General features: G+C 30.8%; 1 protein-coding gene across 7 annotated transcripts in view; it reads left to right on the forward strand.

Annotated features, from left to right (window-relative positions):
- The window catches only part of LOC144843115 (uncharacterized), a 52,748-nt gene that overhangs the window by 36,872 nt on the left and 3,204 nt on the right, over positions 1-12,672 (forward strand). For 4 of the 7 annotated variants that reach the window (XM_078699829.1, XM_078699830.1, XM_078699832.1 and 1 more), the window contains 6 exons: positions 6,708-6,860; positions 8,378-8,497; positions 9,988-10,071; positions 10,757-10,792; positions 11,761-12,006; positions 12,401-12,593. In XM_078699829.1, coding sequence (XP_078555955.1) covers positions 6,708-6,860; positions 8,378-8,497; positions 9,988-10,071; positions 10,757-10,792; positions 11,761-12,006; positions 12,401-12,593 — 832 coding nt within the window. Of the gene's footprint in view, positions 1-2,734; positions 2,985-6,707; positions 6,861-8,377; positions 8,498-9,987; positions 10,072-10,756; positions 10,793-11,760; positions 12,007-12,400; positions 12,594-12,672 lie in introns of those variants that run through there. The other 3 variants (XM_078699835.1, XM_078699833.1, XM_078699834.1) reach the window with 3 other exon arrangements.

The raw sequence follows: 12,672 nt of genomic DNA on the forward strand, positions 1-12,672 counted from the left end.
TGTTCCTATTGTCCGAATATTGAGGGAGTGTAGGGTGTATTTTCATCAACAAATTTTGAGGCTATCATAAAATATATCTACAATTTGTGTGTAATGTTGAAGCAGAAGAAGTAAAATTTAAAATATTATATTTTATATAAAATATGATTTTCTGTTTTGTTTTACCTTATTTAGGTATTTCTAGGGTAAAGAAGATTGTAATGTCAATTTGCAGGACTTCAAGTCTGTTTTAATTTCCAGTTAAATTTCAATATTAAAATGTTGTAATAGTTTGTTGTTCATGCATGTTATAGGATAATTCAGTTAAGCTGTTTTCTATTGCGAATTCATTTAAATTTCTGGTTTTTTACTGTTAGTTTTTTCATGTTTTCTGTAAATATTTTAATAACCTGTTAAAATGTCAAATTTTATAGTTTTTTTTCTATAGAAATTAATATGTTTTAGTTCAATTCATGTTTTGCATGTAAAATTGTTTTTTATTTTTTGAGTTCTTGACTTTACTTTCAAGATTTGTTTTGTTTTTAATTTTTCTTCTTTGCATGATGTTGGAATTTGAATTGTTGTGTTATTTTGTTCCACTGTTTATTAACCAATCACGTTTCACTACTTAATTTACTAATACCAACGTACAAATACTACTAATTCTCCCAAAAACATGGGAGTAGGGAGTCAGATTTTTGGAACATTCCAATTTCAATTTTGGAGAAGAATTTGTAACATTTTTCTGAAAATTTCCAGTATTCAAGATGTCCGGCAGTATCAACAAAGGCTTTTTAAAATAAAAATAGCAATTTTTATAATATTGCCTACCAAATGGTACGATCATACAGCATGATACGATAGTGCTGCATCAGCTTATTTCAATTTTGGTGAAAAGAATTTATGGTTGCAGAACAGTTTTCTCTGTTATTGAAAGAGATAATGAATTGAGTAACTTTCACAGTGATGCAATGCTTGTCAAGTTCCAATTCCAGGATTGTGTTGTGTAATCAAGTTCAAGTTCAACTCTCCTCAAAGGGAGACTTTATTCTGTGTATAGGCCAGTGACCTTTAAACATAAACATTTCTTAGTGTGCCAAATAAAATGTTGGTTTCTTGACCAGGACATACAATAAAATGTGCTAATAACTTAATCGTATTTGGGTTTCTAGACTTAAATAATGAAACAACGTAGACCATATTTGAAATATAATTTGGAATGAGACGATTTCTTTCTTGATTATATAATTGATATACAGAGATTAGTTTTAAATTGACGGTAAATGGAATCAGTATCATCAGTAAGGCTTTGTGTTGTTTTGTGATATTTATACAACTAAAGAGCTATAAAAATGAATTATACTATTATTTAGAAATAATATGAAGAATCACATAAATCAGTTTATCCACAGTACAGTTATTATAACATTATTACATTAGTATGTCAAAAAAAGAAAGAAAAACAAAATGCAGTCATTGCAAAAATATTGATGCATGATTTAGTAACATGGGCTTGACATTGGTATATGAATTGAAGCTGCAGCAGCCATATTTGTGACTGTCACTCTCCATGCTGAATCTTATATGAAGGCCAAGATTCATGAGAAATACAGAGAAGAAAAAATATTTTTTTTCAATTTCCATCCAGAGCCTCTAAAGGATAATCACAGTTGACTTAAAAAGATAAATCTTTAGTTTATTTGATATACTGTACATCCTCTGGTATAATCCTACCTCCGAGAACACACGAATATTGGCCCAACTTTGAGGGGTGGGACTATACCCTTTCAAGGCTTGAGAAATACAGAGAAGAAAAAAGATTTTTTTTTAAATTTCCATAAAAATGGATATTGTCAGTTGGCTTATAAAGAGAAATCTTTAGTTTATTAGATATACCTTACATCCTCTGGTATAATCCCACCTCCGAGAACACACGAAATTGGGCCACCTTTGAGGGGTGGGACTATACCCAGGGAAAGCCTGATTCAGGAAAAAAAATAATTGGTAAATATTTCTTATAAAAACTCATCTGAACTGGCTAGAGAGAGGCCTACATCCAGACCAAAAATCAATACTGGGACTATACCTGGGGATATGCCTGTTTGTGAAATCAGACATAAAGTAGGGGTGGGATTAGACCTGAAGTGGGATTATACCCGAGGATATATGGTAGTTAAACAAGTTATTGTATTAATATGGTGAAGAAACTATTTTGTATTCGTATACAGTGGAATATTTATTTTTACATTAGGCCTATTATAATAATTGGGTGTAAAACAGAATGCATGCTGATCACCAGTTTACTATTTGTTTAAATACTGTACTTAAAATCGGAAGAATTTTATTTGGTACAATTTATTAACGATCAAATTTATGTATTATATATTATTTTTACAAATTTATAATGGTTATATTTTTGCCTCAATTAATACAGAGATGATAAAAAGAAATATAAAATATTTTAATCATAATAATTTTATGTACCGTAATTTATTTGAATAATTGATATTGAAAATAATATAAATATAATAGATTTGAAAAAAAGGAATTTGAACAATTATTTAAAAATATAATAATTATTAAAATTGATATATAATTAATTAAATGATAAAATTTAAAACAGAATATTGCTAGATTAAATAATATTTAATTTAAATAATATCAACATTAAAATTTGATAAATACTCATAGTCATCATAGAAAGGGTCTTATTTTTCTGGTTTGTTCATTTCTGATCTATTCCAAGTTTGTTTTCTTTGTTTTTGGTGAAAGTGTGTTCCTTTTGTTTGCTCGGAGGTACGACAAAACATTTGGTTTATACGACACATGCAAATCAGTTCCGGCATTTCACAATGCGGAGTGATATTTTACTGTGTGTTGTCACAGGAGGATTGATGAGCGCGAGCTGTTTTTTGAGCAAGTGTTTCAAGCCTAGATATAGCCAGGCACAGACAACAAGATGGCAATGGACTCTACTAAAAACCTAGATTTACTACTTCTCGCTGGTAAGCAAATATTTATTGGAATTGTTTAATGTATTTTATGTGTTGATTATCTGAGTACGTCTAAACGAAATATCATCACTAGTATTTCGTTTATCGCGATTTTTCGAATGTTTTTGCAAACCAGGAAGTGGCCTAGCTAGGTGAACGTTGTGTTGTTGTGCTGTAGTATTATAAGCATGTGCGATCACTTCCGGTTTTCGGAAGATGTTGATAAACTTCTAAAATAAAACAATAATTTAACGGTATATTGCTGCGATTGTTATTGTTTCATGTTCTAAGGTCCTAAGTGTAGCTTGCAAGACATGTATTTGTTGAATTTTTCTTTGTTTGCCATGCGAATTTTGAGGTACAAAGCCGAACCAGGAAGTGGGTTTCTGTTCGGAGGCTGCAGACGATTTCGTGAAGAAGGGGTCTTTCTCCCCATCTGTCTCATACGTACAAGGCCTAGCGAATAATTTGGCCTAGTTTCCATTTAGTTTTCCGTTCAGTTTTCCGTTCATATGTGATATATATTTATAACTTAACTGTGTTATATACTCGTATTTTATTTACTGTTTTATTGATTAATAAATAGTAAATACTGTAACTTGTATGGTTGTTTTGGTTTATACTGTATTGCCATATTATATTTTTTGTTTTTTTTATACGGTAGGCCTAGGGCCTCCTATATCATTCTCTGTGTTGACATTAGTCAATTGTCGTATTCGATTTAGACTTTCACCGTTGAGTACAGTTTTTCCGTTGAGTACTTCTTTAACGGAGTATTTTGAGCGTTGAAATTGTTCTTAACGAAAAAGCTTTCGTTGTCAACGTTTTCTATTCGAATGACTTTCTGTTGAGCACAAATTTACAATTCAAATACAAAAAGTACTCAACGAATCTTTACGTTGACAACGAAAGTTCCCAATCGAATACGACAATTAACAACATCCGTAGTTGTTACCAAGTGCAAGTTCTTGAAGAAACCTAGTCTAAAATTGTTGGGTTTTTTACAGTTTAGTATACATTTTTTGTAACTGTACAAACATTACTTTGTAATACAGTAATTTTCTTAAGCTTTAGAATATTATGTTTCTTACTAACATTGTAACAACGTACCAAATAAATAACTATATTATATAGTTATTTATTTGGTACTTTGTTAGTAAGAAACCAGTAATAACAACATGCCCTTATTTGAACAGTGTATTATAACTTTGTGGCAGTATTAAGTATCTTTGAACTTGGGTCTCGTAATAATCTACAGTACAGTATTATATCAAAATGCTATATTTAGCAAGTAGTTATTATGCTACTACCAGTATTTTCTTCTACTTCCATCGTCTTTGTTCGCGCTCAATATTAAGAAGGTTTCCTGTTTACTACTATCCGTGCTTTGTGCTTTGAGTGGTGGATTTCCAGATGGAAGTTGTCCTTAATAAGCAACATCCAAATTTATTTTTGGAAGTTTTGTATAAATACGTCCTCAAGAAGTCAGGAGTTCACCTTTTCAATTTCTTCTCCAGAGAACAAAAGTAATCAAAATTAGTTTTTTGTGCCTTTGTTGAAATCCAGGTGGTCCAGTAAGTACTGTATAGTTTAATATTTCCTTTATTAAGCATTAAAGATAATATTTTATTTGATAGAGTTCTTCCACCAGTAAAACATGTTTGAATAGAGTTAGTAAACCCATAGAGATATTATAATGTACTATAATATCTCTATGCTCATCAGAAAAGGAACACAATTTTGTTTAAATTAAAAAATTATATTTATGTATGTATTGTAACTGTATATTTCCAATTAATGTATAGACCATATTATTTGTTATTACGGTAATTATGATATTGTTATTTGGAACTGTATCATTTGTTTGCCTAGATCTGTAGAAGAGCCACATATACTGTAGTGGTACTGTATGCTGTAGTAGTACACCTGCCAGTAACCTTAGGCCTACAGTACCTGTACAATAGCCAAACAATACACCTTGTATCGCAAGTCAAACAAGTTAATAAGTATTTACTACCTGTGTTTAATTTGTAAGCAATTAACTAGAAGTTTACTGTAATGTGAATCTACATTATGCTTTTTTCATTCATTTTGTTTCTCTCTATGATTGGCTTGTGTTTGTTTCAAAGTCGGTTGTTTATAAGATGTATTCCCATAGGGCAACTTTCCATGTCTGAGTGTCAATATGCCAATGAGATACTGTACTGTCTTATTAATTGGATTGAAGTCATCAAATTGTGGTGTCAAACCATCTTCTTTGCATACAAATGACAGAATAATTTGCTCTTCTTCATACACAGTGGACTGTAGATTACCACCAGTATTATTCATCAATTCAGAATACTAAAACAGTATTTTATTGCTGTAACCATATTTCCAGGGCTAGCTGTGAACAGTTTTAGGAAAACAGTAGGGTATACAATTGAATTAAAACTAAAGGAGGTGGGGATTAAAAGATGGGTATTGATGGTGACATTGACAGTAATACTAATAATGACATTGTTTAATAGTTAAATTAATTAGTTTACAGTAACAATTATTTAGTTACTGAAAGTACTGTACTATAAATAACAATGTACACATGTATAGACATTACAAATTTGAAAGATAAGAATTGTTATCAATGGTTATCGTGACATTTAATAATGTATTGTTTATTTACACATGTACTGAACAGAATTGTATATGCCCAGGTCTTATAAATTAACAATGACGGTCTCCTGCAAGATTTGACCTTTAATGTTCTGTGCACTGTGTCATTTTAATACATGATCTCAAGTTGTGAGCAATGTACCAATACATGTAATGATGTACCATGTTACCGTGCGTTACAGTATTTACTTGATGACAGATGCAAAGCTATGTTTTTAGGTCAATTCAAATTTTCGTTTATTAAAAATATAGCTGTTAATATTCAGTAAGAATAAGTTCTTGTTACTTCTTCTTCATTTATTTGTACAGAACATAGGCCAGCGGCCCGAGGTACATATATATTATTTACAAAAATTTGATGCAGAAAGAATTATTTCTTTTTTTAAATGCAAAAAAAATTAATTTAGACATATTTTCAATCTGTTACAGATATTATTACATTTTTGATTACTTTTATTAGTATTTGTTCTATGATAAAGGTGGGCACTGGATGAGAGAAGCCCTTGGTCAATGATAGGACCAATCAAGGTGCTTTAAACAGTCCTGGCTTAGTTTCATCCATCATTCAGATGAATGTAAATCTAATGAACAATGTCATTCGTCCATATACATATTTTGTTAATGCTGGTTGATCTCTCTTTTTTTTCAATACAAAATAATGTGTCTTTAGCAGTACTTTTTTTTTGTGTTAAATTGTAAAATATTTACACGGTCGTTAAGCATCTTTATATAGAATCAAAAAACTATAACAAATGATATTATATACAAATCTGTCTTTTATTATTCCACAACAAAGATATTGTTTGTACATGTATGTGTTTGTACCTGTATATCCGGTTTACAGTTGTACTGTACACTAATATTAGCAAAATAGTCATTGATACGTTTTACAAATTTATTAAATAATTTATTTTTTTTCCAAGTTTGGACATCTATTTTCTATGCAATATGAATTTTTTTATCTGATTATGAATTTTAAAACATAATTAATATTATGCAGTATATGATAAATTAATACGATTTACTAAATTAAATTGTTCAGCAAATCTTAATTTACAAATTCATTGTTTTGTTTTTAATCAGCAAATGCATGCAGTGAAGGCAGCGACAGCGTCTTGGCGACCTCTAATACAATTTCGTTTCCGGCAGCCGGAGAAACGATATTAGCAGCAAAGGCATTGCTTGACATTTCACCGACGTCAGGAGAAGCAAAGAAGTTCCCAATCATAACAAAAGGTACAGTAATGTTTTGTTTTGCATTTCCACAACTGATTTTTTTTTTTTTTCATATTTGTTAATAATTAAGTTTTTATATTATGTTAATTATGTTATGAGAGTGACAAATAAAGTATTTACACACATACAAGACTGTACAGTACCTGTGCACATACAGTATCTGTGTACTTTACAGTAGTTCGGATTTTGAGTAAATATTTTGGTAAATTTGCATATGGCTTCAATAATTAATTTAAAGAGTAATTAAATATTATAGAAGAATTTTTATCAAATGTATGAAATTTATTTAGTTTCTTTTCAGTTAGTTTTTTTTGTGTAATTCTATCAAATACTGTGTGTTGAATCATATTCTTGATGTCGTTTTGTCTAAATCTCTTTTTACTTGACAAAAAATGTGATGTGCCCATATATGGACATGATGATGTCATATCACTACCATATAATATTTGGTATATCACTACTGTACTATATTTGGGCACATAACATTTTTTTTGTCAAACTAGTTTGTTAGTGTGGACAGAGCTTAATTGTTGCTAACCATTCCATCAACATCCCTGGTGTGATTGGTTATGACAGTTCTTTGTCATCAACTCTTCATGTAATAAAATAACAGTGTTGTACAACCTGCAGTTAGCCCTCTACACCTCAGCAGCATTCATCAAATTCCTATCCAAATAGGGACCTGTCCAAATATGATGATTTGGCATTTAATGTGCTATACTGTATATTGTATTGTACATACATTTAGTGATATAAGCAGATTTAATCACTAGCCTGGCCTAAAGTAGTTAGATGTAAAATTTACTTTACCAACCACTATCCGTCAGGCTACTTCAATCGCTTATTTTAAGGCTGCTATGAAATCTCACCTTCTTAACTCTTTTTTTCTCTTTGTTTTCTGCTTTTTATTTCTTTTGTTAAGCGCATTGAGGCTTTGCATAATGCGCTATATAAGCCCCATGTATTATTAATAATAATATTGATATTTTAAATAATAATAATAATAATAATAGTTCATTCTTATAGCGCATATAAGCAAACTCTCAATGCGCTGAATACTGTATATACAGTATGACCTAGGCTGTAATGAATGAAATGATGATGTACAGTACCGTGCTATAACTGAAGAATTTAGAATGACACCTACAGTCTGTACATGGTCATTTCATATCACCTTTTTAGGATGCTGCATCAGTGTATGACATTTAACTGTAATGTTGTTAAGTTGTACAGACGGAAGCTAAGTTGTCTGAGAACGTTTAGTGAAGCATACATAGCCAAGTAGGAATTATGTAAAAGTGGTTACAGACAGCTCACAATATAGTACTCTGTACTGTACTGTACGTATAGTATATTTAGTAGAAAGAGTTAAAATTATTACTTTGCTGGGGTATGGCTTAACCATTAGATGATTGGCTACAGTGTGATGATACAGTACCTGGAGTATAGTATAGTTCATTTCTACTTATTTTAAATTCAAAATATTTAAATCTATATTATTTGTTTTCTTTTCTTAGATTCAAAACCACCTGAAAGTTCTATTGATGTTTTAATATCAGATATTGCACCACTAATCAAAGTAGAGAGGTCAGACGACAATGACCTGGACATGAAATCGGACGACCTAACGGATAGTAGTAAGTATCCATGCATAATTCAATTTTTACTTTATTTTATGTCAATTCGTTCCACCCATGCCCACAGTAGTTCGGTAAGTACTGTACGTAATCTATTCATTTGCTGTTGTGAGGATTCTTGTGTGATTACACTGCTTGCCTTGTTTTATACCTTGTATTTATCCTGTTTATTTTTAAAGGGTTATATTTTTAAACATTAGTATCTTTCTACACAAAGTAACTTGTCATTCATGAATTGTCCTGGAAATGTATTCTTTTCCTAAGTAGAGTAAAGTAGGTTAAGGGAAATGTGCATTATTTTCTATATGAGAATCCTAGGTCATGCAAATTTTCCTGTACTTGCATACTACTGTATAGGAGGTACAAAATTAATTATCCTGGACAAAGGTTTATGGAGTTTTACCAATTCTAATTATAACAAATACCATACAACCAATTCTTTTTTGCCTGAGATGGGTTTCCTTTTTCACTACCTAGCTGAATTTTAAATTTGTATATTTTTTCTGGATCTTCCTATAAATCGTAATATTTAACAGTAAAAAAATACGTACTATATATAATACATTTTAAATTAAAATGAAATGAAAATTCCATTAATATTTTTCATTAGAATGAAAATTCCTTTGGCAAGTTCATAATGTGTAGAACAGGGTATTTTATGCAGTTTGCTTTTACAGTTTTAAACATTTTATTTTCTTGTTTAATAAGTGATTGTTGTAACCTGGACAATTGTGTACTATTTTTAGTTGTTATTATTAGTGCATTTTCTAAGAATGTTATTGTATGAACTTGGTGAATGCATTGACTACCATTTATTCTTCTCTTAAACAATTAAACAAAATAATGACCCTTTGTTGAAAATTATAAAGGAGACGTTCAAAATGTAAATCTTGCTTAATACAGAAATTCCATTTTCCATGCAAACATCAACACTTTTGCTACCCTTGCAACAATGCATTCTCCATGAATCCACTAAACCTACAGTGCCACCTGCTTTTCCCTTGGTTTTCTATTCCATACCCTATAGTTTACACCACATTCATACGTTCGTTCAAAAATAGGACCATACCTTTGTGGGTTGTGTGAAAACGCAGTCAAATCTTCCAACACTGGGCTAGCCCAGAGATTCGGACCATCATGGGCCACCCAAGTATGTCCAGATTTTGGAGAATTGACTGTAGTATAGACCATACCTTTATGGATCGTGTGGAAGCACAGTCATATCTTCCAACACTGGGCTAGCCCAGAGATTCGGGCCATCCAAGGGTGTCCGGTTTTTGGAGAATTGACTGTAGTATAGACCATACCTTTGTGGATCAGTCAAATCTTCCAACACTGAACTAGCCCAGAGATTCGGACCATCATGGGCCATCCAAGGGTGTCCGGTTTTTGGAGAATTGTCTGTAGTTATAGTATTTGTGGTGCATGATCGTATGCCATGGTTGTTGTTGTTGTTAATATTGTGCATGATGTGTCTCTCACCATTTCAGTCTTCCAATCTTTGCAACTATCAACCAGCCTGCCATTCATTCCATCTACCCTCTACTCTGGCACTCAATTAGACTTCAAACCAGGTAGGAGGTTCTATACATAATATGACAATACCACTTATTCTTATTAAATACAGTATTCTAAAGCAGTATGTATTACATAATATATTTATTCTGTTGTCAATCTATTAATAGATTGGGTATACAGTAATTTATACTGTACTGTACTACAGTATCTTTTATAATCGATTTTCTATACAGTATTTAATCACAGTACTATATGTACAGTTTTTATTTATTTGTACAGTAGTGCGTTTGTCCTGTTCTGATTAGGACAGTGGATAAATTCACATAAAGCAATAAGCTTACAATATTATTAATACTTAGATAATAATACATACAGTAGATTAAAAAGATACTGTACTGTATTTATTGTTTATTTTTCACTCGGGTCATTAAATTACAGTCAACTCTCCCCCTTTGGACTGTCTGAACCAAAAAAAAAAAAAGGATTCAAAATTGTTTTCTAATGAAATGAATTTGAAAACATTTTAGCCTGGGTCAATGGTGTCCGATACAGGAGAGCTGACTGAATGTATGACTGATATAAACTGGGCTTCTTTTATGGTGATATTATATAATTGCTATGTACAGTATAACCACCATGTGTACTGTATTTCTGAAATAAATTGTAAACAACATAACAACAGTTTAAATTTCGTAAATGACATAATAATATATAATTTTATGTAAATAATTTAAAACACAGATGCTTACTTCAAATTTCCGGTTTGTGATTTCACAGGTATGTCGGTAAATTTAATGTAAAGCACTTACCAAAAAAAAATATCATTTATAATTTTTTTGAATAGATGTGCCATTAACCATATTTACCCATTTCTAAAATGACAAAAAATTAATCAGAACATACCTTGCTCGTACTTTATGTTTTTATAGACAGCTAATTTCATCTGGTTCTTTGTATTTTTTTCTTATTTATTGCATCTGTTTTTGCTTTGTTTTTGCCTCATTTTGTAATTATTTTACACTCATAATAACATTCCATTTTTACTTTCTAAAATTATTTAGATTAAAGCTCTGTCTACACTATCAAACTAGTTTGACAAAAAAAGTGTGATGTGCCCAAATATGGTAGTGATATGCCCAAATATGGTAGTGATATGACATCATCATGTCCATATATGGGCACATCACATTTTTTGTCACATAAAGTTTGATAGTGTAGACAGAGCTTTAGATACTTGTATTCAATATTTTGTCACTTATTATTTATTTTTAAAGCATAAAAGATAGTATGAATCATTAATAAAAAGTCCCTGTGATGTATGTACACTTTACACAGTACTAAAACAGTATTAACCTAACTCTAATTATTTTGGAAAACTAATCGATGTAACAGAATTTCAGATTAGGAACATTAGGTTTCTTCACAAAACAAAATTGGCAATTTATGTGGCTAGCTTACTTGGATAAACCAGCATTGGCCAAAGTGCTCTTTACTTGAATTAATTATCCCTGATAAAAATGGTACAACCCATAAACTCTGCTGCCACCAGTTTATAAGCTAACCGTAATCAAGCCAATTGGTTAGATAAATAAAAATAAAATATTATTTGCTGAAGTAGATTGTAGTATTGGTACATATTCATAATTTAACTTTAGTACAGTATATGGGGAAAATTCATAGATTTTATATAATCATCATAATCATATAATCATTTTTTTAAAGATTATTTTTCTGTTTGTTTACAGAGTCTGTGGAAAATATGAATCAGATACCTGTTATACAAACAATGAACCAAACACAATTATTAGCACAATCCTATCCTGAATTAGAAGTCACAATAGAACAGGGAGTAATTGATTCAGAAATAAACAATAATAATTACAAATCTAGCAAACGATCACCTACGAGACGGGGACGACCAAAGAATAAATCAAAATCTGAATTATCGTTACACAATACGAATGGAGGTGTGCGTAAAAAGGCTAAAGATGGTACGTAGTTTATGGAATTCAGTTTTATTTCAAATACTTAAAATTTATGCTGGGCTATCGCACCTATTTTGTATGTTATATTTATTATTCAGTAATTTCTTTTATTTCGGATAGTACATCCATATACAAAACAAAGAAAAAAATTTAACCAGGAAATTGACAATAACATCTTAAGCTCTGTCTACACTATCAAACTTTATGCGACAAAAAAATCCGTATATGGACATGATGATGTCATTACCATATTTAAGCAACAACACATTCACAACCTAAAATATTAATTTTCACCAATGCTTAAATGGTTGTCAAGAGTGAAATAAACAAACCTTTGTGTAGCACAATTACATTCATATTTTTTCATATTATCTTAATTTCTTGTTTCTTAATTTTTCAGGTCATACGACATATTTATGGGAATTTCTTCTAGAATTATTACAAAATAACGACACTTGTCCTAAGTTCATAAAATGGACGGAGCGTGAACAAGGCATCTTCAAGTTAGTTGACTCAAAGGCAGTGTCTAGGTTATGGGGCCAAATGAAGAATAAACCAGACATGAATTATGAAACAATGGGCAGGGCGTTAAGGTAAACATTGGTCTACGTGTTTTGTTTTTTTATATCATTCATCCTCGCGTGAGGAAATTTTGATTAGGCCCTGTACTGG

This window comes from Antedon bifida, chromosome 5, assembly GCF_963402885.1.
Source record: "Antedon bifida chromosome 5, ecAntBifi1.1, whole genome shotgun sequence".
Lineage (NCBI taxonomy): Eukaryota > Metazoa > Echinodermata > Crinoidea > Comatulida > Antedonidae > Antedon > Antedon bifida.